The sequence below is a fragment of the Urocampus carinirostris genome, chromosome 2, assembly GCF_059441175.1.
Source record: "Urocampus carinirostris isolate Australia breed hairy pipefish chromosome 2, RoL_Ucar_1.0, whole genome shotgun sequence".
Classification (NCBI taxonomy): Eukaryota; Metazoa; Chordata; class Actinopteri; order Syngnathiformes; family Syngnathidae; genus Urocampus; species Urocampus carinirostris.
The window spans coordinates 60,254,410-60,280,000 of record NC_142350.1 but is presented as its reverse complement, the minus strand read 5'-3'; the positions used below and the strand labels follow the sequence as shown (position 1 = coordinate 60,280,000).

The 25,591-nt window shown below is 44.7% G+C and overlaps 1 protein-coding gene across 1 annotated transcript in view; it reads right to left on the bottom strand.

Moving 5' to 3' along the window:
* Window positions 1-7,741: 7,741 nt before the first annotated feature.
* chrnb2 (cholinergic receptor, nicotinic, beta 2) overlaps window positions 7,742-25,591 on the bottom strand; it is a 64,093-nt gene continuing 46,243 nt past the window's right edge. The window contains exons 4-6 of the mRNA XM_088327383.1: window positions 23,506-23,615; window positions 16,172-17,276; window positions 7,742-9,172 (exon numbers count right to left, since the gene is read on the bottom strand). Of these exons, the coding sequence (XP_088183509.1) occupies window positions 9,023-9,172; window positions 16,172-17,276; window positions 23,506-23,615 (1,365 nt within the window). The 3' untranslated portion in view covers window positions 7,742-9,022. The remainder of the gene's footprint in view (window positions 9,173-16,171; window positions 17,277-23,505; window positions 23,616-25,591) is intronic.

Here is a 25,591-nt window from a genome sequence, read left to right as displayed (position 1 = left end):
TTTGGCGCTAAGCGCCGCGGGTTCTGATTGGCTCCTTGTCCCTATCTAAACCCAGTCCTGTCAATCCCCTGTTGTCAGTCCGTCTGCGAACATCTGTTTGTACAAGGCAAGCCTTTTTCGACCCTGACTCCCACCTGTCCCGTTTTTGCTCCCGTTTGTCTCCGGCTACGACCTGTTTTGATCCGGGCCACGTCTGCTCTCCCGTCCCGGCTTACGCCCCATCTTTGATCCCAACTACGTCTACTCTCCCGTCCTGGCTTACGATTAGTTTCCGACCCTGACCATGCTTTGCTCTCCCAGTCCCGGCTACCGACCAATTTTTACGCCATCGCTTGCTACAGAAGATCCTCTTCCATGTTCGGATCACAGTCCGAGTGCGAGAGCGGCTTGCTTCCCGCGAACACCGTATCTTGGGCGCAGCCCTTCCTCTTTCTTTCAATAAAACTTGTGGTAAGCGTTACGCAATTGGGTTCTGTTTCCGTTCTGGTCCTGACAGGATTAACTATATATTGAAGCTTTGATTCAAGAGAAGCAACGCATATCCTTCATAGAAAACGATAAAACCTTGTTTTCAATGCTACCAGTTATATATTGTTTTCTTGCTCTGTCAATCAAATTATGAATACGATGTTTCATGGTTTGAGGTTCATGGATCCGGTCTGCATGGGTCGTCGGGGGCACCAATGAGGACACAACTCTGGACAGCCTTCTTCACTGTTTACGGTCCCTGGCCTGTTCTTTAATTGTGGCAAACTTGGCACCAGTCCATTCCATATTGTCAGCCTAGTTGTTTTCCAGTCTTCCTCTCCTCCTGCCCCCTTGGACTGTGCCCTGGAGAATTATCTTGGTCAGTCCTGATGATCTTGTGATGTGACCATAGCACTGAAGTTTCTATCAGTTCTTCGTAGGGTCCAATGTGCTCTGTGATGGTGTTACGCACTGTTTTGTTTGTCACATGGGCTAAATAACCGATGCCTAGAAGTTTCCTGTATCATCGCATCTCTGTGGCCTGGGTTTTCCTTCCCAGTTTTGCTTTGAGAGTCCATGTCTTTCAAGCGTAGAGGAAGATGGAAGTAACCAGCGCTTGCATGAGTCTGATCTTTGATTTCACTGCTATGTTTTTAACCCTCCAGTCTGACAAGTGTGGCTGTGGTTTAAGCCATCCTGGTCATGATTTCTGGTTTCTACCCCTCTTCTGAATGTCAGCTCCAAGATATATCAAGAAAAAAGATCAAAGATGGCGGTGCTCCTGTTCAGCTGCGGCTACATCGGCTCGCTACAGTTTTTTACACTTCGGTCATAAAACCCAGTCTTCGACTCAGTTTTGACGGCGCACAAAGTCAACTCAAACTGCAGATTAATATACGATCGCAGTTTTTTTGCTGGATATGCGATCATCCAAAAGTCAAGCGCTCGGTGCTACGACCACTCGGGAGTGTTTATTTAGCCACGGACTGCTACGTCAACAAGACCCAGTGGCCTACAAAGCAGCGAAGCAGAGTGGCAAGAGAGCGGTGTGACCGGAGGAGGAAGCGAGGTTGTCGGGCCAGGCTAACCGCTAGGCTAAAGGCTAAACCCTTCAAAACGCCTCTCCCATCCATTTTCCTCTCCAACGTTCGCTCTCTGGACAATAACTGGCCCATTTACAACTGGAACTAACATCGAACCGCGAGATGACGAACTGCTGCGCTATAATTCTGACGAAGACATGGTTAAACTTATCTATCCCGGCTGACGAAGGAAACTGTGCGGGTCAGATGTATCGACATTTCGTTCTGTATACACGTGTACACGGATGACAATAAAGTATATCTGACTCTGAATCTGAATCTGAATATACATTTGGTGACAGGTTCTAGCTCTCTGTGGCTGATGGTGATGTTTGTGGTGATACCTTGGGAATGTTGGTCATTATTTTGTTTTTTTTATTTGCTGATTTCCATTCTCAGCTCGGTGGCCTTTGGGGTAGGGCGCCCGCCCCGAGACTGGGAGGTTGCTGTTTCAAGCCTCGGCCGAGTCATACCTAAGACTTACAACATTGGTACTCATTGCCTCCCGGCTTGGCGCTTGGCATTAGGGGTTGGATTGGGGGATTTGGTCACCTAATGACTCCCAATACATCAGTTGGGTTGAGCGAGGTGGCTGGGAATCCCCTCCTCTGTATCAATTTTCCAGAAAGAGTCAGAAATATGAAGGTGTTCCTGACTCTAGCCACCTCCCACTAGGGGGATATGGCTCCGGTATATAAACGATTTCCATTCCATACTGGCCTGATGCTTTGTCCGGGTGATTGAATAGATCTCTAAGAATAAGATGTAGGGTCATTTATTTGTAAATCTGACAGACCCTCACCCGACACGAACCTCACTGCACGTCGCTGATAACAGAATAGTTATAACATTTAAATGTTGTTTTTTTTTAAATACAATCCGAACTTTGCACTAATCAGTCAGTCTTCAACCCTGGCTGTACCACATTGTGTCAAATCCAGGAGTGGAATATTACTGAGTGCGTAAAATGACCAAATAGGAAGTAGAATGTTCAAAAGCGAGGAAATGGGTCTTTTTTTCTATCAAGTGTCAGAGGATTAATGGGGAATGTGGGAAAACCCCAAAAGAGGCGCCACCTCACTGTACAAAGTCTGTGAAAATAGTGTTTGTTTTATGCTGTGATCACAATAGTGAAGCAGTGAGGACATATTAGGAAATGAGGAATTGTATTGTTTACACACTTGGTAGAAAAGTCATGCCGGGCATCCTCCACTTGTTTATGACCCAGGATGTGCAAATATGAACAAAGAGGTTCACAATAAGGAGGTCAGCAACAGTTTACCTTGATTTCATTCGTTTGCTTTCTTTAACAGTATTTTGCGTTAAAACCCAGATAGACTCTATCTTTTTTTTTGCTTTTAAGATTAAATGTCAGCAAAGACCTGACCAATCGACTTTTAGAAAACTTTGTTATTCGATCTGTAGGGGTTCTGCTCTCCTGCTGGTTTTAGAGGTTTTCTTTGTCCGACACAGCTCTAAAAGCTGCAGGATTCGAACCTTAAGGAACTGAGTTTGACTTATACATTGTGTTTTTTTATGAGATGATTGTGAAAGGTGACACTATATTGAACACAATGTGAGAAACAGTCCTATGCTCTTGATATGCACCCGTTCAAACATGACGACTTTCTAATGATTGCTACATTAATCTGCCTCATTGTTTTTTTATCTTATGTTAGCTGAGGGATGGCGTGAAAATTCCATTCCTCCCTTGTAATCGGATGGTTTTAGTTATTCAGGCATCTCCTTCGATCTAATTAATTTCTAGTACTTATTGTTGGTTTGGGACTATTGTTTCGGATAAATCATGCGTTTTCAAGGCTACACTACAGCATCTAAAAAAAAAAGAAATGTCAGAAATGATCAAGTGCTCCTTATTGTCCGGAATGCAGGTCAGAATTTTTATACAAAAAATATGATTATAAAATTAGAAATTCAAAAGCACTCACCTTAGCAAATTCTGAGAATGGAGTGAAAATCTGTCCTTTCTAGGAGTGATCAACTCAATTCTCATTTCCAGGACACTTATTTCACTAAGATATTTACTGCATTTCCTGTTCTATGAGGTGCACCCAAAAACCCCAAATCTGCCAGAGATTCAACAGCGCTCCATATAATCCGGGAAATATGGCAAAATAGTAAACACTCAGCCTGAGCGATAACATTTTATTTTCCACATACCACAGCTCTAGTTGTTCCCATTCTCTAACACACCTCATTCATATGATTAACTCAGCTACAAAATATGTAGTAGCCATTAATATACTATTGAAACGTGTCACTGCATATAGCCATAATTGTATGACTTTTCAAGCGATATCATTTTCATTCTTTTCAATCATAAAATCGATATTTTGCTCAGTTTAATCATTTAGTGGTAGGTGATGCGCCTTGTGATTAGTCATATATTTGAATGTACATACTTACATCTTCTTTTATGAACTTGTTGCCGCAATGTATCAATTTATCTATTTGTTATACAGTTTTTAATGTCATGATTACCGATGTGTTGCACCTGTGCCCGCTCCTTTGGCGCAAACTGCCTCGGATTCTGATTGGCTCCCTGTCACTATTTATATCCACGTCTTTCTGTCACCTGTTGTCAGTCCGTCTGCTAACCTCAGTTTACTCTAGGCAAGCTGACCCTGACTCACTCCTGTTTTTGCTCCCGTCTGTTTCCCGGCTTCAACCCGTTTTTTGATCTTGACCACGTCTACTCTCCTCTCCTGGTTTTCGACTCGTTGCTGATCCTGACCACGTTTTTCCACTCCTGTTCCGGCTACTGACCCATTTTTTCTGTTCCCGACGAGCGAAAGTGCCACTTCCACGTTCAGAGCGACCTGCTTCCCTCGACCAGCGATCACCGGATCGTGTGTGTGCAGTCCTTTCCTTTCTTCCCAATAAAACTGAGAGAAACGTAGCGCAAGTGGGTCCTGTCTTCGTTCTGGTCCTGACAATTAGTCAAGTCAAGTCAAGTCATTTTTATTTGTATAGCCCTAAATCACGAAGAGTCTCAAAGGGCTTCACAGATTGTTACACTATATTACACAAACTATTTTCAACCGACAAGAGGAGTAGGTTATTCGTATGCAATGGAGTAGAAGTGAGTTTTAAGTTTAGATTTAAACATTTCCACTGAGGTTGCAGATCGAATCTCAGGGGGAAGAGCATTCCACAGCACCGGTGCCCGGATGGAGAACGCTCTCGAACCAGCAGAAGACTTCTTTGCTCTCGGGATCATCAGAAGACCAGCACTCTCAGATCGTAGGCTTCGGCCCGGGACATAGTGGCAGATCAGATCTGAAAGATAAGAGGGAGCAAGTCCATGTATGATTTTGTACAATACTAAGAGAACTTTGAAGTCACATCTTTGGCTAACTGGGAGCCAATGCAGGTTAGCCAAAATCGGTGTTATGTGATCGTACTTTTTTGTCCTGGTTAAGAGCCTCGCTGCGGCATTTTGTACTAGCTGAAGAGACTTGATTCTGGACTTCGGGAGACCGGAGAGTAGTGCATTGCAGTAATCGAGACGGGAGGTAACAAATGCATGAATTATTGTTTCGTAGTAATTACGTTGTTCTAAGTGACATATTATAAAACCACTAGCAGGATTAAGATTCAGATTCAGATTCAGATTCAGATTCAGATCTACTTTATTGTCATTCTAGTACACGTGTATACAGAACGAAATGTCGATACATCTGACCCGCACAGTTTCCTCGAATGTACAGATATAAGTAAAAGTTGTATTGTATTATGGCTATGTATAGTATTTTACCATACCATAGTGCCGATAGTGCAAGAGGAGTAGCTAACCAGATGTGCAAAATGGGCATTCAGGTTAACAAGTCAGGTAAACAGTAACATTAACACTGTAACAGTAACGCTGTAAGTACAATAGTGCAGAGAGCAAATGTGCAAGGAGTGGCAAGCTATAAAGAACTGCCAGTAGTGCAAAAAGTCAGATTAGCAGCCGTTAAGATTTAGGTTAACTATATGTTAGATTGACCATTTAACAGTCTAATGGCCAGGGGGACTAGACTACTGCGGAACCTGGTGGTCCTGCACCGCACACTGCAGTACCTCTTCCCAGAGGCTAGCAGAGTGAACAGTCCATGATGGGGGTGAGAGGGGTCCCCGATAATGTTCTTAGCATGGGATAGGCAGCGCTTCTGGCCAATGTCCTGAATGGAGGGAAGTGTAGTCCCGATTATTTTCTCTGCAGTCCTCGTTACCCTCCTCACACTACCCCAGTCGGTAGAGCTGCAGCCTCCACACCACACAGAGATACAGCTGGTCAGGATACTCTCTTTGGTGCCCCTGTAGAATGTGATGAGGGAGGGTGGGGGCAGGTGGGCTCTCCTCATCCTCCGCAGGAAGTACAGGCGCTGCTGTGCCCTCTTAACCAGTGATGCAGTGTTCACGGACCAGGTGAGTTTGTTTGTAATGTGCACCCCTAGGAACTTGATACTGCTGACAACCTCCACAGCCTTGTTGTTGATGCAAAGTGGGGCATGGTTGGGCTGGTTTTTCCTAAAGTCGACAATGATCTCTTTAGTTTTGTCAACATTCAGGACCAGGCTGTTGTCCCTGCACCAGGCCACCAACTGCTCCACCTCCTCTCTGTAGGCCAGGTCGTTGTCGTCCCTGATGAGGCCCACCACTGTTGTGTCGTCAGCATACTTCACGATGTGGTTTGTGGCGGACCTAGGGACGCAGTCGTGTGTCATCAAGGTGAACAGCAAGGGGCTCAGGACACAGCCTTGGGGGGAGCCCGTGCTGAGGTAGATGACATCTGAGATGTTCTGACCTATCCGCACTGATTGGGGTCTGTCACTGAGGAAGTCCAGCAGCCAGTTCCGCAGGGGGGTGTTGAAACCCAGGAGTCTCATTTTGTCTACCAGATGTTGTGGGATGATGGTGTTGAATGCTGAACTGAAGTCCAGGAACAGCATCCGCACATGGGTGTTCTTCTCCTCTAGGTGTGTCAGGCTCAGGTGAAGCGCAGAGGAGATGGCATCCCTGGTGGAGCGGTTTGTCCGGTAGGCAAACTGAAAGGGGTCGAATGAGGAGGGGAGACTGGAGGTGATGTGCTCTTTAACCAGTCTCTCAAAGCACTTCATTATGATAGGAGTCAGTGCAACGGGCCGGTAATCGTTGAATGATAAGATCTGGGGTTTCTTTGGCACAGGGATGATGTTGGCAATTTTGAAGCATGATGGTACTTTGGCTTGGTCTAGCGAGGTGTTGAAAATGTCTGTTAGTACACAAGCCAGCTGATCGGCGCATTCCCTAAGTACCCGCCCCGGAATGTTGTCCGGGCCTGGAGCCTTCCTTGTGTTGACCCCTCTCAGGGTCTTTCTCACGTCGGTTGAGTCCAGGTGGAGTGCCCTTTCGTCCTGATTTGGAACCGCTTTCGCTGCAGTGGTGCCGTTTTACTTCTACGTTATGCACTTTTGGTATATAAATGATTGTCAGAGGACTTGTAAAACCATGACAGCTTTGTTCTGTACCCACAACCCCAGAATATTCTGTTTTACTTATTTTATCCTAACAAAAACCTCAACCCAGCGCTTGTTTTTACCAATCTCGTCTCGCGACCAAGTGACCAAGGACGTTCTGTGGGTCGGACCTTAGACGACAAAAAACATAACATAACAATATTGAGCATTACATTTAGGTGTGTTGGAGGAGGAATTTTGCCCATCCCTGGTGTGGAAAAATGTCACGGTTGCCATGGCGCCCAACTGGCCCACGCCCATGAACACCGGCGGAAACTCATTGACGGATTGCTCCCTGTCACTACTTAAACGCTGTCCTGTGAGTCGCATTTTGTCGGAGTGTCTGCGAAACTCCCTGAGAATCTGCGTTTTTCCTCTGTTTTTGCTCTTGTTTTGCCAAGCCCTGTGAATCTCCGTTTTTCTCCTAGGTTTTTGTTCCTGTTTTGCTCTCGCCACGATCTGTTTGATTTTGACCACTTCCGCGTTCCGAGCAATCCACTCCCCGCGAACATCGATCTCCGGATCGAGCGTGTGCTCCTTTCTCTTCTCCCCAATAAACTGTGAGTAACGTTACGCGAGTGGGTTCTGCTTCCTGTTCCGGTTCTGACAAAAATAGAGATTCAGTAAGCGATGCACAAAGTGACTTGCATGCAAAACACATGCCAAACAAAGCACACAAACCCACGAACATGTTGAAATAATCTGAACCTACGACCTTTATTGGACTGCCATTGTTGGGTGAATGCAGGATCTGGGAAGGTGAAAAAGGAAGGGAATGTGGGAGGACGGGAGGGTATAAATGATGGCAGCATCAGTGAGAAGAAAAGGAAAAAGAGCCAACTGGTTAAATAGAGACTTCTCCATGGCTGAGGCGATCGTCCGGAAACGTCCGACCCGCACCTGAGTCCGCACGAGTGTCAAACCTCACAGCTTAATATGAATTAGTGACTTCATTCTTCTCCTGGCGTCAACAAACCCGTGAAAAAAGCTGACTTGTGCTCTTGCTGGAGGCCTACATCCCACCGTTAGACCGTAGCTATGTAATGTATATAATTCAGTGTCATTCGGCCTCTTTCCCACTCCTTGTTTGTGAATCTTTTAAGCTACTGTGACTCATTCGCCGGAGTTGATCCTCTTGTCATTTCTCTCTTGTTTATTGAAAAATTCATTCCGCTGCACTTCTTCCCCTACAGCATGTGCCCCGAAAAAAAAAAGAAAAAAAAAAGCTTTTCGCTCTCCCACCGCAGGGCATGCCACGGTGTGGATCTCGGGCAGCTAATCGCTATTCTCGAGATGAAACGTTTGTCTTTTATATTAGAAAAAGGACCTCACAGGGTAAGTGGGCGGGTATGGCGGACTATCTGGAAGATGTGATCGGGTATTAAATACGGGTACGCAAGATTAAGAAACGGCGAGGAGAATAGGGATGTGTGGACGAGTAAGGAAACACCAGAATAGAAAATGCAGAAGCATAGAAAGAAACATCTGGGAAGGGATGCGAGCTGAAGTAAAGAGGTTTGACAGGGAAGGGAAAAAGGGAGCAGAACAAGAGAAAAGAATTAAAACAAAGTTCGGAAAAAGACAAAAGGAAATGAATGAATGAAAAGGAGTTATGGAAATGAGGCACAGCAAGAAACAGGACGACAAGGAATTATAAGGCAAGTTAAGAAAATAAATGGAAATACAAACACTTCAGTGATGAGATATCAACACGAGTGGATATTACCTTGTTACCGCAAATTCTATCTACTCTCTTATCCATTTGCTACCGCTTCTACTTTCCAATAAAACACATCACCCCAAAAATAATCTTCTCTTGTCTTCTTGACGTTCTTCCAAAGAAAAAAGTTGCAAAAGAACATATACAAAAGGGGCGAGATCGCTGTTTACGTCCTGTCCAACGGATCCGGTAGGACCCCCTCCCACCTGCGGGGGCGCTGTCCCTTCCGCGTGACGGCAGCGTGTAGAGGGTCAGCCCGGCATGTGGATGGTCTTGGCTGTGTAGTTCTGGAAAAGGGGCTGCAGGAACATGCCCAGAGTGCCAAAAACGCACACAAAAACGAAGATCCACAGGAAGAGACGATCGATCACCATGGCGACGTACTTCCAGTCCTCGCTTACCTGTGAAATGATGGAAGAAGCCAATTTTAACGTAGAGATTATACACTTTACACGTAAAGAACAACATTTTCCAAGCTAAATTTTATTTTGCAAGTACAGCAACAATAACATAACATGTCAAATATTTGTCTTTGGTGGTAGGAACTGAGGTTATGCTGTTATTATTTTTCAACCTTCAGCAAGAAATATTACTTTTTAGGCGTTTCCTCCAAAGCTAATTGACATTGAATTGATAGAAAAGTGTTATGATTACCGATGGGAATCACCTGTGCCTGCTCTTTTGGCGCCAACCTCTGCGGGCTCTGATTGGCTCCCTGTCCCTATTCAAACCCAGTCCTGTCAATCCCCTGCTGTCAGTCCGTCTGCAAACCTCAGTGTATACTAGGCAAGCCTTTTTTGACCATGACTCCCGCCTGTCCCGTTTCTGCTCCCGTCTGTCTGCGGCTACGACCCGTTTTTGATCCCGACCACATCTGTTCTCCCATTCTGGCTCACGACCCGTTTCTGACCCTGACTACGTTTTTGCTCTCCTGTCCCAGCTTTCGACTTTTTTTTCCGTCCTTGACACCGCCATCGCTCGCTACGGAAGATCCACTTCACCGGATCATAATCCGAGTACGAGAGCGACTTGCTTCCCGCGCCTAGCGAACACAGGATCGTGGGCGCAGCCCTTCCTCTTTCCTTTAATAAAAGCGCCCACGATCCAGTGTTCACTGGATGCGGGAAGCAAGTCGCTCTCGGATTCGGACTATGATCCGAACATGGAAATGGATCTTCCGTAGCGAGCGATGGCGGGGTCAGGGACAGAAAAACTGGTCGGTAGCCGGGACTAGGAGAGTAAAGCGTGGTCAGGGTCGGAAACGAGTCGTAAGCCAGTAGGGGAGAATAGACGCAGTCGGGGACAAAAAGAGATCGCAAACCGGGACGGGAAAGCAGACATGGTTAGAATAAAAACAGATCGTAGTTTGAGACAGACGGGAGCAAAAACGAGACAGCTTGGAGTCAGGATCGAAAAAGGCTTGCCCAGTATACACTGAAGTTCGCAGACTGACTGACAACAAGGGACTGACAGGACTGGGTTAAAATAGTGACAGGGAGCCAATCAGAACCCGCGGCAGTTGGCGGTTAGCCTCATTCAGGTGCAAGTACGTTGATCTTTGTTGGGTTTGGGTGGGCGTTTGGACTCTGCTAAAAGCAGGCCTTTTCTGTCATGATTACTGATATGCTTCCCCTGTGCCCGCTCCTACCTCGGACTCTGGTTGTCTCTCTGTCCCTATTTAAACCCACTCCTATCTGTCCCCTGTTGTCAGTCCGTCTGCAAACCTTAGTTTACTCTAGGCAAGCTTTTCGACCCTGACTCACTCCTGTTTTTGCTTCCCGGCTTTGACCGTTTTTTGATCATGAGCACGTCTATTCTCCTCTCCTGGCTTTCGACTCGTTGCTCATCCCGACCAAGCTTTTTGCTCTCCTGTCCCGGCTACTGACCCGTTTTTTTCCGTTCCCGACACCGCCATCGCTCGCCACGGAAGTGCCACTTTCGCGTTCAGAGCGACCTGCTTCCCGCGACCACCGGATCGTGTGTGTAATCCTTTCCTTTCTTCCCAATAAAACTGGGAGAAACGGAATGCAAGTGGGTCCTGTCTCCGTTCTGGAGCTGACATTTTCTTACTTTCATCATTTTCATATTACACGAGCAAATAAAAACTAAACTAAAAACTGCAAGGACTAACATGATTCTACTCTACAGCACTCCCGCACCGACCCCTCATTCCTACTACCTAAGGTGTTCCGCTCCGAACAGCTTGCCGAGAGTAAGATAAAAGCAGATAGGCACAGTCGAGACTGCACCAATTTTGCCGGGTCTCTGTGTGAAAGCGGCTCAATGGATGAGCGGAACTCGTTTCTTCCTTCTGTGTCATTTTCTGTTCATCACGAACCCCACGAAGCACGCATTGGGTTAATGGAGGTGAGAAGTTAATGCCAGCCGGGACTGTTTCTTACGCACGGCGCTGATGAGGTCTCGTCGGGAGTCAAGGATGGAGGGAAGGGCGTGGAGCAGCGAGAGGGATGGAGGCACCAAGAAAAATAGAGTGAATCCCCCCTGTGACGAGGACGGCTGATCGAGACGATGAGCGTGGGAGGACAGGCATTGGCATGGCAACGCCAGGAATGATGGATTCGAGCGCAGACGCAAACAGTGTCCTCGTCTGGGAAAAGCCTTGAAGTAAAGTGCTTTTAGATGTCTTTCTGTTGGTTCCTCAATACCCGCCTCATGACACCTTTAATGTACTGTATTCATTTGTGTATGATATGTAGTTATTTTTACCTGGAACGAATTAAAAAGTTGGGTGCACACTATACACCAGGTTTTACAGTAGCTCAGGAGGTAGAGCGCTCGTCTTGGGATCAAAAGATCCCGGTTCGAATCCCGGCTTGTCAGTGTTACATGTCGAAGTGTCCTTGGGTAAGACACTGAACCCCTAATACTCCCAATAAGCAGGTTAGCGCCTTACATGGCTGCAAGGCCGCTATTGGGAAATGTGGAGCACATTGTAAAGCGCTTTGGGAAGTCATTGACTTGAAAAGCGCTATAGAAATGCAGATCATTTGATTTCATTTTTTTCTAATAAGCATGAGTCAATTTATTATGACGGTCAAGGGCAAGGCAAGTCAAGAGGTAAAGTTGGTTCTCTTTTGTCCAAACACAAAATTCGGCATTCCTTAAGCCATCACAAAGCTGCATCATCAGCTAGTACTAATTTCGATTATGCCTCATTTGCAATTTGGTGAACGCCTGTGCGAACATGGCCTCGAAATGGCAACAAGAGTCTGGAGCGGAGAAAAGAAAAAACAAGAAGAAACCAGATGAAGCTCATGTGTCGCTTGCCGGTAGTCAATGTTGAAAAAAAAAAAGCTCATTATTGTATCGAAATTCCACACCCATTTGGTGCACAGTTTTAAAGGGCGCACTCACCTTAGCTCGAATTCTTTTTTTGTCGGCTCATATGGCGCACCGGCCTATTAGATGCGATTTTCACGCGACCGCATTTAATGCAAAAACAAGTATAATTTAAAAAAACTGATATTTTTTGTGGTTTCAAGTATTTATCACCAGGGTTGGGTAGGGTTACTTTAACTTGATTACTTTCAATTACTTTTGGATTACTCCAATACCAAATATGCAAACAAAAGACAAAAGAAACTAAATATGAATACAATTATGACTCACAACACGTGGTAAGCTTTCTCTCCTGGCTTTGATCTCTTTGATCTCCGGCAAAACTATTATAAAATGCGACAGAAACAACAAACAACAAATAAATCCAAACAGCTTGCCAACATCATTTTTGCCGTTCCATGTATTCCGTTACTCCCCAAGCCTGCACAAAATTGAGTCATTTTATTCATATTTAGTTTTTTTTTTGTCTTTTATTAGCATATTTGGTACTGGAGTAATCCAAAAGTAATTGACAGTAATCCAGTTAAAGTAACCTTTCAGTGGTTCAGTGGTACCTCTACTTACAAATGACAAGATACGAAAATTTGAGGTTACGAAATATCTGACAGGAGAATATTGGCCTTAGTTACAAAGGTGTTTCAGGATACAAAGTCAAAAATACAGTACAGTGGTACCTCTACTTACAATCATCTCTACATACGAAAGTTTCAGGTTAAAGTAACCCTACCCAACCCTGTTTATCACAAGTTAAAACACCAAAATACAACAAAATTGTGAAAAAAAAAAAGAGACCAATGATCTCACTTCACAGAGTGAAATACAATTCAGTTTTCCGGAAAGCGCGTTTGGCAGTTTTGCTGGAATTTGCTACGAACTGGGGATATTTCGCATGTTAGGCGATTGTGCTAACCACTGCACTGCGGGAAAAGCAGTATACCCAGTGAAATATATTGTTTTTCTGCGCCTGCTAAATGTTCTTGCACTTAGGTTCATTGCACTCTTATTACAATGCACTATTCTTCATTGCATCTTGATAATGATGGCAGCGTACATGGACGCAGCAGCTCACAGCTCTTCAGCTAATTTTCCATTTATTACCGTTCTCTATGTTGACAGTATCTGTGTATTTATTATTGCAACATCCATTGCAGCCTGGTCATCCTGGAGGGGGGGTTACCTCATATGCGGTCCCTTCTCAAGGTTTCTTCATTTACCTCATGTTGAGGTTTTTGAGTTTTTCCGTGCCCTCGTGGAGGTTTTAGATTAGGGGATGGTGTAATATTAGTCTGTGGTTTGCAATAATCTGTGGTCTGTGCAGCCCTTCAGATCTGATTTCCCCCTATGTTCCGGCCCGAAGCCTTCGTTCTGAGAGCGCCGGTCTTCTGGTGATCCCAAGAGCCAAGAAGTGTCATGATTACCTAATTGGAGCCACCAGGGGTAATCATCTGACGCGCTGGAATGCGCTCCCTGATTGGTTTATGTTCCCTTTTTAAGCACGCTACGCGGAGACCTCTTTGTCTGAGGATACTTTTTACCCCGTTTGACTCGCCTGATTTTTCTGTGTCTTTTTGACTTGTTTACCTGATTCTGCCTGCCTCCGATCCGACCTGCTTCCGTTCCACGCTACGATCTTCTCTCCAGTCCCGGTAAACTCGACCTGCTTCCGTCCCACGCTACGATTGGCTACGTGTCCCGAAGTTGTCTTCACGGCATTGCTGCTGACGTTCGACGGTCATTGCGTCTCCCGCTAACCGTGTACGCTTCCCCAAATAAAAGACTTGTAACGAACGCTCTGGGGTCTCCTGCTCTGTTCTGGTCCTCCTGACAAGAAGTGTTCCACTGGTTCGAGAGCGTTCTCCATTCGGGTGTTGTGGAATGCTCTTCCCCCTGAGATCCGATCTGCAACCTCAGTGGAAAAGTTTAAATCTAAGCTTAAAACTCACTTCTACTCTATAGCATATGAATAACCTAAACTTCTCATGTGTAATAACCTGTGAAGCCCTTTGAGACTCTTTGTGATTAAGGGCTATACAAATCGACAGGACTTGACTTGACTTGAATCTGAGAGTGAGATTTGTTGTCATTCCCTTCTTTTATTTTACTGTGTAAATTCCCTTCTTTTCTTTTACTCTTTCATTATTTCTCCATCAGAGAAAGGCTTCTTATGTCTGTCCAATACCCACGACACTCTGAGTGAGCACGCCATTCCAATATATAGTTGTGTCAGAGATTTAACAATAACCTTGCTGCACTGTTGATATGACTGCTTCAACCTGTCAATTTCTAGCCTTCTCAGGTCTGACATAGGAGGAAACTATTCGAAAGAGCTGTGCTCTTTAACATAATGGCACTTCATATTCTTCACCTTCTTTAAACATATTAAGCAAATCGGTTTAGTACTTGCAGGTGGCACGATTGACGCATATTTGACAGTCCATTCCTCTCGAAAACGGTGGTTTTTATTGTCCACTTTTCGTCTTTCAGTCATCGTTGAGCACGCCATTTTTGTCGGATTACATCTTCCATTGTCGTACGTAAATTGGTCCAGTCAAACTAGCAGTGTTCACGCTCTCTCAGCCAATCAGAGCACTGTTGTCATAGAGATGACAACACATAACACTATGTCACCCGGGCAACAGCCAATCAACGCTGTCTCACGAAGCATAACTTTCTCCTTCTCTCTCACAAAGAAACACAATTTGGCGATAAAATAGTAGCGCATGGCGATAGATCTGCGACGGACAAATATATGTTTTTTCAAAAGTTATTTTTGTTTTGTTTAGAAAAGGTGCCGTTCGCCCCGGGTCCCCAGAGAGGTGTGCCAAGACCGGACTGCGGTCCGCTAATTGAGAACCCCTGCACTAGAGTCCAGTGGTAGACTCTAGACTTGACCAATAGTGACATATATGACATATGAAAAGGCATTCAGTGTTATCTCCTTATCACACTATTTGAATTCACGCCACCATAAACGAATATTAGAGAATGGGGAAAACCGAAAGTCGTCTGGAGAGATATAAATAAACACAAAAATAAGCACAATGAGCGAAACAACTCTTTAAATTTATCTGATGATGAATCGGACTTTGTTGGACATTATTATAACACTTTTCAAATGTTATGTTGGAATTTCTTTATAGTTTACATTGTAAATAAACATTTTAATCATAACTGCGCATATTCTTCTGTCTTCCTTGTAAGCTCAGAAATTATGGGTGTCTTCTTTCCCAATTTTGAGTGTCTACTAAACTATCAACCTATCAATGAGTTAAAATGATATAAAATATGAAATAACCCTTAAAATGTGTTTTTCTGGTGGCGCAGTGGTTAGCGCGTGTGCGGCACAGTTCTGAGGTCATGAGATCGAACCTCCTGAGAGGAGTTTGCATGTTCTCCCCGTGCTTGCGTGGGTTTTCACTCCAGTTTCCTCCCACATTTCCAAAAACATGCATGTAAGGTTAATTGGCCGGTCTAAATTGTCCCTAGGTGTGAATGAGTGAGTGAGTTGTCTCTGTGTGCCCTGTGACTGGCTGGCAACCAGTTCAGGGTGTCCCCTGCCCACTGCCCGAAGATGGCTGGGATGGGCTCCAGTAACCCCACGACCCTACTGAGGATAAGTGGTGCAGATAATGGATGGATAGATGGGAAAAAATAAATAGTTTCATGGTGTGGGTCAAGGTGTTATCACATTGATTTCTCCATTGATGGTTCTAGATGTACAGTACATCCATTATAAATGTCAAATACCTCTTGGAGTGCCTAAAATGATTTCTGAGGGTATTAGTTCTCAGTAAGTTAGATAACTACTGGTTTGCAATGGGTATACCATTGTTCACAACTTTGGATTGTTATTTTTCAACCGGTTGTCAATCTTGACGGCCAATAGCTTTCCAGACATCTTTAGAATGGATCCCATCATCAATCCACATCTATAAATATTGTGCCAGGGACTGGTTAATGTAACCTAGTTTGCTATTCTTATGCATCCCTCTGAGGCTTTTAGAGTGCATGCTTTGAATAGGCAGGAAGATGATACTCACGCTCTGGTCATCATCCTCACTCTTCATGTGGTTGGCGATGAAGCGCACTCCTTCTACAGCTTCATCGAAGCCCGGACAGGCTTGAGCCAGGATGGCCTGAGTCAGGGCCTGACCTCCCGCCCCTTGCTTCCCGCGGTTCCCGGAGCCGCCTTCCCGGTTCTCCCTTACTCTGTTGAGTCCGTCGGCGGACCCCCCTGCCGTGTTGGCCAGATCCCCCCCAAACTGTTTGACAGATGCTCTGTTCACGTAACAGGTGCAGGGTTCGCCGTCCTCCTTGGCAAAGACCCCCGTCGACGTCCCTGCGCCCAACCCGAGCCCCACCACGAGGGCCCCGGCTTCCCCGCTGCGCCCGCCTTCCTTCTGTTCCTGGGCTCTGCGTCTCTGGCGCAGCCGCTGCCTCTCGCAGCTGTTCCTGGGCTGGCGCATGAAGAGCAAGGCGGGTAACTTGTTGAGAAAGACCACCTTAACCCACGGCGGCATGGTGTGCGTAGTGGGTGAGCGGTGGTGCACGTTGAGCACGCATACACTGGTGACGATGGAGAAGGTAACCAGGACCATGGTGAACATCAGGTATTTCCCTACCAGGGGGACGTCCAGGGAGGTGGGTGGCACAATCTTGGAGATGAGCAGCAGGAAGACGGTGAGCGCCAGAAGAACGGAGATGCACAGCGTCATCTTCTCGCCACAGTCGGATGGCAGATAAAAGACCAAGATGGCCAGCGAGGTGATAAGCACGCAGGGGATGATGAGGTTGATGGTGTAGAAAAGTGGCTTGCGGCGGATGATGAAGTCGTAGGTGATATCCACGTAGGCCGGGTCGCCGGGGTTCTCGTTCCGCCGGCCGGGAAGGGCGATGATGTCCCACTCGCCGCTCGGCGTGAAGTCGTCCATGCTGGCCACATCAGCGCGTAGCACGAGGTCGATCTCGGTGCGGTCGTAGGTCCACGAGCGGAAACGCAGCGTGCAGTTCTGCTGGTCGAATGGGAAATGCTTGACTTCGATCTTGCAGGCTGACTTGTAGATAGCCGGAGGCAGCCAGAAGATGCTGCCGTCGTAGGAGACCACGGCGTTGGAGTAGAACGACACTTCGTACACTCCATCAGCACTGAAAGGGAAAGAGAAGAGTGGGATCAGCAACAAGTTTCTTGACTAATGAGATGTCAACCCAAAATTCATTACTGTCCATCCATCCATATTTATTGGTGTGCGTTACTACACAAGGTTTTACAGTAGTGACCATCACCATAACTGACTATAATTGCAAACCATTGTATTGCAACAGGATTCGAACCCGGGTCATGGCGGTGAGAACGCTTACACTTTCCCATGAGACAACCAGTGGTACAGCTGACAAACAAGAAGGCATTACAGTTTCTCATGATCACACTATTTTCATTTATGAAGCCAGTTACGAATGGTAGAGAATGAAGAAAACAAAATGTCTTTTCGATGAAATACTGTAGAAGTTTCAAGTTTTTATAATTGTCATCCTCCTCATCGCCTGACCCAGCTTATCCTCAGTAGGGGGTGTTGAAGCCCATTCCAGGCATCTTCGGGCAGTGGGCAGGGGACACCCTAAACCAGTTGCCAGCCAGTCGCAGGGAAATTAATTCCTAAATTTTCCTTAAATAATAATTCATAAAGGTGGGGAGCGTTGTTTGAGGTGTCCTTAAAAAATTTTGGAAGTTAAATATTTTCTGTATTAAGCATGTGTTAACAATGTGCAATTTAGTTCAAAGAGCCCTTATGCTTAATTTTCTGCCACATCTATGTGCTTTTATTTACTTTTAGCAAAGCGGTTAGGGGTGGAACACATTAGATGGGAGGAATGGGGGTACGTTTAGTGCTAGGGAGTGACTTTGTGTTCCTCTCTGCATCTTTTTTTTTGGTTTTTGTTTCTATTTTTTATTGTTGCATAAAATTGGTGAAATAAGTAAGAAGGGGCCCAGTACATAGAACTTATTTTTAAAATGTGCAATTTTATTCAAAATAAAGGGTTAGTAATGAAGTTATATACTATTTTATATGCCGTTTTATTCCACTTATACTCAAAAATACTTGTCCTAAGTTTGACCTCAGCCTTGAGTTCATTTCTTAAGAAGGGTGACGTAAACCGCTTTTGCTTTAGAATCTGTCTTTGGTTTCAGCCTGTGCAGATAAAAATGACTTATCATCTCGCCTGGGGGGTTAGAATGTGTGTGTTGTGCCCCATTCTATCCAGAGGGCGATGACATATCACCCTTCTCCCAAGCTTCAAAGGACTATTGGGGAATTTGCATTGACACGGCGCGGACCCATCAGCCAGAGGCTTGATCACGGGGCGTGAAGATTGGATTAAAACATGGGAGGATCCTGAGACCCTGTTGTCTTTCTCCACACGATTGTAATTTTGGTACAGGCACAGACCTGATTTGTTCAACTCTTTGATTTGGCTAAATAAATTAATATGTGGACCACATTCGGCGCTCGGCTCAATAATTTCCCTGACTTTAGAACATGCTCCAACTGTAAGGGATTACACAAGACACAGGAAGTGTCTTCGGAGTCAGATTTTAGTATAAGAAATGTTAAAACCTTACAGTATGCATTATTTAGCATATCTTGGTAGCAAAAACTTAATATATATTAAAAAAAAACAACACAGTATTGACAGATGTAATAAGCAAAAATACATGAACTATCATTTTAGCATTTTTCAAAATAATCATAGGTCAAGAAAATATCATTTACCAAAAGGAAGCTGACATAATGGTCTGCCATCTTACCCAAAAACCTCAAAAAGCCTGAGGAAAAAATAAGAAACAGTAGGTTTTGGTAACTCTGAGTCTCTATAGTTCTCTGTTGTGCTTTTTAGCACTCTTTTTGGGATGTACTACATCAGCCAGTGGCATTCAAAAAAGAGGGAGAGTTTGTATTCAACAAAGTATATTAGTAGGCCTAGTAGGACTTCCTAAAACAAAGAAATCCAGACATACAAGTGATCTATTTAAACTAAATAAATGCATTTTACTTATCCACTCGCTAAATGCAACCAGATGAGCTGTGATTGGTCGATACCCGAGTACTTAGTAACTCTTTAAGAATTTTTTTCAGCTATAAAATGTTTCTTTTGTTTAGGGAAAAACAAGGCGAAATTAAAACAAACACATAAAATTACCAAAATTACCAGTTAAGCTAAGAAAGAATTGGTATAATACAGAAATATGTTCGTGTAGCATGAAATTGGTGAAAGTTAGAAGTCTGTCAAGTACAGTCCAAACACCAACCCAAACCCCTAAAAAGCTGAAAAAGGAAGATTTTATTCAAGAGTCTAAGACTAGCTTTTCACTGCAGAAAAATCTGATATTTTTACACAAATACGACTTGCATTTGATTTTTTTGTTTTGCTTTCTCAGCATAATGACTATAAAAGTCCTTTTAAAGTGGTTTACACCAGCAGGCCTTTGGAATCAGGATTAGGGGGTGGGTGGCAGTGGCTCAGGAGGTAGAGCGCTCGTCTTGGGATCAGTAGCCTAGATGGTAGTGTGCCCGCTTTGAGACTGGGAGGTCGCTGGTTCGCGCCTCGGCCGAGACATACCTAATTGGTATAATGGCGGCGCCCTCTGTTGGCTGCGGCTGCATCGACTCGCTACAACGGGTCAGGTGTATCGACATTTCGTTCTGTGTACATTGTTACAAAGAATGACAATACAAAGGAAATTATTATTACTATTATTATTATTATTATAAGAGATCGCAGTTCGAATCCCGGCTCCTTTGTGTTACATGTCGAAGTGTCCTTGGGTAAGACACTGAATCCTTAATACCTCCAATAAGCAGGTTAGCGCCTTGAATGGCTGCATGGCCGCTATTGGGAAATGTGAAGCACACTGTAAAGCGCTTTGGGAAGTCTTGACTTGAAAAGCACTATATAAATGCAGATTTCATTTCATTTCATTTTATTTTCAAGGGTACAAAAAGGCAAATTGATTCATAATAGGTACTGGGTTCTACTTCTAGAACTCTATTCAACATAACAACCAATCTCTTCCAACCATAATTTGAAAAGTTGGCAAAAGGTGGCTAAGGTTGAGAAAGAAATCTGTAATAGCTAATTTTAGGTCACTTAAGGGCAGCAGAAACTGACTCCCAATGTAAAAGGGTAGCCATCATTTTTAATTATTAACTTCAAGTGGGCCTCTTGGACTTTTAATAATCGTTTATATATTCTCAGAGTCCTTTACTTTTCTCTGGAACCTAAGTCACATAAGAATAGAATAGAATAGAATAGAATATGCTTTTATTGTCATTGTTACAACATGGGATATATTGTGACAACGAAATTGGACGACTCCAGTTTGACATTTTACAGTGAGGATTGGCTGGCAACCAGTTCAGGGTGTCCCCTGCCCACTGCCCGATGATTGCTGGGATGGGCTCCAGCACCCCCGTGACCCTACTGAGGATAAGCGTTGTAGCTAATGAGATGAGATGAGATGATAAGGAAACAAAGAGATAAAGGAACAAAGAAGATGTTTTAACTGCCCTTAGTTAGGGGTGCAGGACTGCTACGGCCCACCTATTGCAACGGCAGTGGGTTATAACAATTGTTTCTATTTGATTTCCATGACAACCAAAAAAACATGACAAGATTAATTCTCAGAATTCATTCACTGACATCTAATCAGGCCTGTGTACAGACGCTCCCCTACTTACGAACATTCGACTTACGCAAAACGGTAGACACGATAATTTTTTGGGGGATGTTGAAAAATATCCGGACATTGCTGTTCAATTTTGATTTTGTGCACCTTTTTCCGGGTACAGGACATTACTGTAGTGCTCCTTTCCGACCACACTGGCGTGTGGCGCTGTGAGAGGTCACCCAGAATCCACACCGAAGAAGACATCCGGCTTCCTCTTCCTAGTTTGTATGTAAACATAATACTGTATACTGTATCTCCAGCGCGCTAATAACTTTGACATTTTTATTGTTTAATATCTCGTGCACCCATTCAATATCATTGGTGTAAAGTGTAAAGAAGAGGCGAGTTGTTTCTTTTGAAATGAAAGTGGAATAAGAAAGCTTGATGCGGTTGAGAAAACGATTTTTTTTTTGGGCCACTTTTTACCACGGAGGACCTCTTAGAGCACAAGTCCCAAAAGTAAGTAAAACTGTCATGTCCTGCACGATTGTCTTGCCGCCCAGCTGGCCCCGCCCCTTGACACCGGCTGACCTGCATTTTCCTGATTACTCCTATGGGTACTTAAACATGCCTTTTGGAACTGCCCTTTGCCAGATCGTTGTTTACCCTTGTTAAATACCTGTTCATGCCTGTTTGATACCTGTTTATTCTTGTTGTGCTTGTTGGACTTTGTTGCACTTTGGTGTAACATCTGAGAGATTCCTGCAAGTTCTGTTTAATCCCGTTAAATGCCTAGTCTGTAGTTTTGCCTGCACTTGAGCCTGCTTTGTTTTGTTTTTTTGGGGCGGCAGTGGCTCAGGAGATAGAGCGCTCGTCTTGGGATCAAGAGATCGCAGTTCGAATCCCGGCTCCTCCTTGTTACATGTCGAAGTGTCCTTGGGTAAGACACTGAACCCCTAATACCCCCAATAAGCAGGTTAGCGCCTTACATGGCTGCACGGCCGCTATTGGGAAATGTGAAGCACACTGTAAAGCGCTTTGGGAAGTCTTGACTTGAAAAGCGCTATATAAATGCAGATCATTTCATTTCATTTCATTTTTGGTCCGTTTGTGTGTTGGACAACTTTTCTTTCTCAATTAAAGTGACGGATCGTCTACGCAAATGAGTTCCAACTTCTTGCTTCCCGACCCGTTTCGTGACAAAAACCTTACTTTATTTATCTTTATAGAGGATATTATTGTATTATTATTTTTTTAAACCTACTTATATAAACCATAAACATACAAAATATAGCACTGAGGCAACTTAAGAACAAATTCAAATTACGAACGATCGTCCGGAACTCGTTGATAGGTCGGCCAGCGTCTCTATTTTACTTAAATCTATAGTGTAAAATAAAGTACTAATGAACGATGGGAATAGAATACTTGACATACATATGTGTTGTTAATCGAGACTTAAATGTTGCATTTGATAAATTGCTTCAGTTGATAAATGCATTAATATAAAAAAACCTCTGCACCCGCAAGATGTGTGTTTTGACTCTGTCCGGTATCCTGCTCCTGTATACTGTCCGGTGTTGATCCCGTCTATCTCGTCCTGTTTGATATCTGACTCCAGTCCCCAGTGTCTGGTATCGATCCCGTCTGTCTCGTCCTGTCTGATATCTCGCTACAGTCTCCGGTATCCGGTATCGATTCCGCCTCTCTCTTCCTGTCCGATATCCTGCGCCAGTCTCCAGAATCCGGCATCGATCTTGTCTGTCCCGTCCTGTCCGGTATCGACCCCGTCTGTCTGGTATCTGTTCGTGTATCTGGTATCGATCCTGGCTGTCCCGTCCTGTCCGGTATCGACATGTCTGTCCGGTATCTGCTCGTGCATCTGGTATAGATCCTGGCTGTCCCGTCCTGTCCGGTATCGACCCAGTCTGTCCAGTATCTGCTCGTGCATCTGGTATTGATCTCGTCAGCCTCTGGCTTCCTGGTATTCCACGGGGACTTCTGTCGTACTTCTTCCGGCCAGCGTTCGCCGAATCATTGGCGTTTGTGTTCATGCGCATGACTGCCCCATTCTCGTAGAATAAAGCTTGTGTGAAAATATTACGCATCTGGGCCCTCCTCCTGTTCTGGTTCTGATACTATTACTAACAAAGTGCCCAAAGAAGATTCAAACCAAACCGGAAATGATGTGACAATGACCCGAAAAACCTCTGCTGTCAGGCACAGTCAATATAAAGAGCTGGAAATAATGAAGTGCAGCTGTGGAGACAAATTAGGCGCAGGTGGGCACTCTCCAGCCAAACCCCCCACCCTCCTCTTCAAATTTGGCGCCCTCTAGAGGGGGGATGGTATGCCAGATTCTGACATAATAAAATTGGAACCCTTTGTCGTAAACCTTTAACACGACATGTCCAAGCTAAAAAATTTCCATTTTAATTACCAACCGGGGAAAAATGGGTGTCGTCTTGTAAATGGAGAGTGTTAGCTTTCACATGCATGCTAATCGCTCCAGATGAGCAAGCTAGCGCCTCACCTAGCAGACCTCGCCTCCCACCTCCACTTGGGTATGTGAGCGTGCAGATTGACAAATGAGACAAAGTGCTTTGAGAGCAGTTGGAGAGGTTACCCCGCATGACTGCCTGCCGTTTAGCATTCGCCGCGTGAGCGTGCATGCATGGCTCCGTTTATTTATGTATTTGGTACACTCACTTGTTGTAGAGCACCACGTCGGGCAGCCAGATGTGTTTGGAGGGCAGCCTGACCTTCATCATGCCGTCAAACTCTTCGGGGACCCAAGTCAGGCGATAGTCCTGCCACTCCTGAGGTTTTCCAGACAAGAACAAATACACAAGGTCACATATTGGTGAGGCAAGGACATGTCGAGGGGTAAGAGAAGATGGTCTGTCCCCTCTTCTGTAAAAATATGTTTTTTTCAATCAGGCACAGGACGTGTAGCGTTCCTCCCCAGAATTATGCAAATATACTGCAAAATATAGATAGATAGATAGCAGGGTTGGGTAGGGTTACTTTAACCAGATTACTTTCAATTACTTTAGGATTACTCCAATACCAGCTCAGTAGCCTAGATGGTAGTGTGCCCGCTTTGAGACTGGGAGGTCGCTGGTTCGCGCCTCGGCCGAGACATACCTAATTGGTATAATGGCGGCGCCCTCTGTTGGCTGTGGCTGCATCGACTCGCTACAACGGGTCAGGTGTATCGACATTTCGTTCTGTGTACATTGTTACAAAGAATGACAATACAAAGGAAATTATTATTATTATTATTATTATACCAAATATGCTAATAGAAGACAAAAGAAACTAAATATAAATAAAATGACAAAATTTTGTGCAGGCTTGGGGAGTAACGGAATACATGGAATGGCAAAAATGATGTTGGCAAGCTGTTTGGATTTATTTTCATTTTGTTTCTGTTGCATTTTATGTTAGTTTTGCCGGAGATCAAAGCCAGGAGAGAAAGCTTACCACGTGTTGTGAGTCATAATTTTATTCATATTTAGTTTATTTTGTCTTTTATTAGCATATTTGGTATTGGAGTAATCCAAAAATAATTGAAAGTAATCCAGTTAAAGTAACCCTACCCAACCCTGATAGATGGATAGATAGATAGATAGATAGATAGATAGATAGATAGATAGATAGATAGATAGATAGATAGATAGATAGATAGATAGATAGATAGATAGATAGATAGATAGATAGATAGATAGGAAGAAATGATCTCCTAAGTCTGTCCGTGGAACAAGACTGTGACAGCAGTCTGTCGCTGAAGCTCTTCCACAGATCCGAGAAATTTTGTCTCAAAGTTGTGCAATCTGGCTAGTTTGCTCTATAGCTGTGATGTCATTGAAGGAACACAACACTTTCAAAATGGCAAATCAGATTAACGCAACACAAACCGCTTACATTTGATTGGACAAATGAGCGTTTCGCTTACCCTTTGTTTACTTCCTTTTAGGTAAGCAATTGTGGCTTATCTTTTGTGTTTGCGCTGCATGTTTCACTAAAAACTGTCACGGTTGCCATGGCGGCCAATTGGTCTACGCTGTGTGGCGCCAGGTTCTGTCACAGTTGCCACGGTGCCCAATTGGCCCCGCCCATTGACATCAGCTGAAACGCGTTGACAGATTGCTGCCGGACTACTTAAACGCTGTCATTGGGGGTCGCCTGGTGTCAGTGCATCTGCGAAACTCCTGCTAGACTCAGTTGTGATATGCCAAGCCTTTTGAATCTCCGTTTTTGCCTATGTCTTGATCCTGTTTTATTTTCGGGCCGATCTGTTTGATTTCGACCACTCCTTAATTCTGATTTCAAACTACTTCCGAGACCATCGATCCCCGGATCGAGTGTGCGCTCTTTCTTCTTCATCTTTCCGATACACTGTGAGTAACGTTACGCGATTGGGTTCTTATTCCTGTTTCCTGTCCTGGTTTGTGACCAATAGTTTTGGCTTACTCCCCGTTAGTGTCGGGGCTGCTGAAGGCAGTCCTGTTTTGTCAGCTTCCCTTTTGCGAGTGTTGGCAGGCTATCGTGTGTTGTTTCACGGGCTAGCCTCGTCTATTCCTGACCACGTTTATTGTCGTAGTCGTTGCTGCTTTTCGTTTTAGCCCCCAGTTAGCCTGGCTGTTCCCTGCGTGTTCTTTGATCGACAAGCCTAGCAATAGTGCTGGTTTTGCCGTGTTCCCTGGTTCGTTTACTCCTGGCTTAGGGTTTGTCGCCGTAGCCGTTGCCGCGTTTCATTGTCGGATCCCGGTTAGCCTGGCTGCTCACTGCG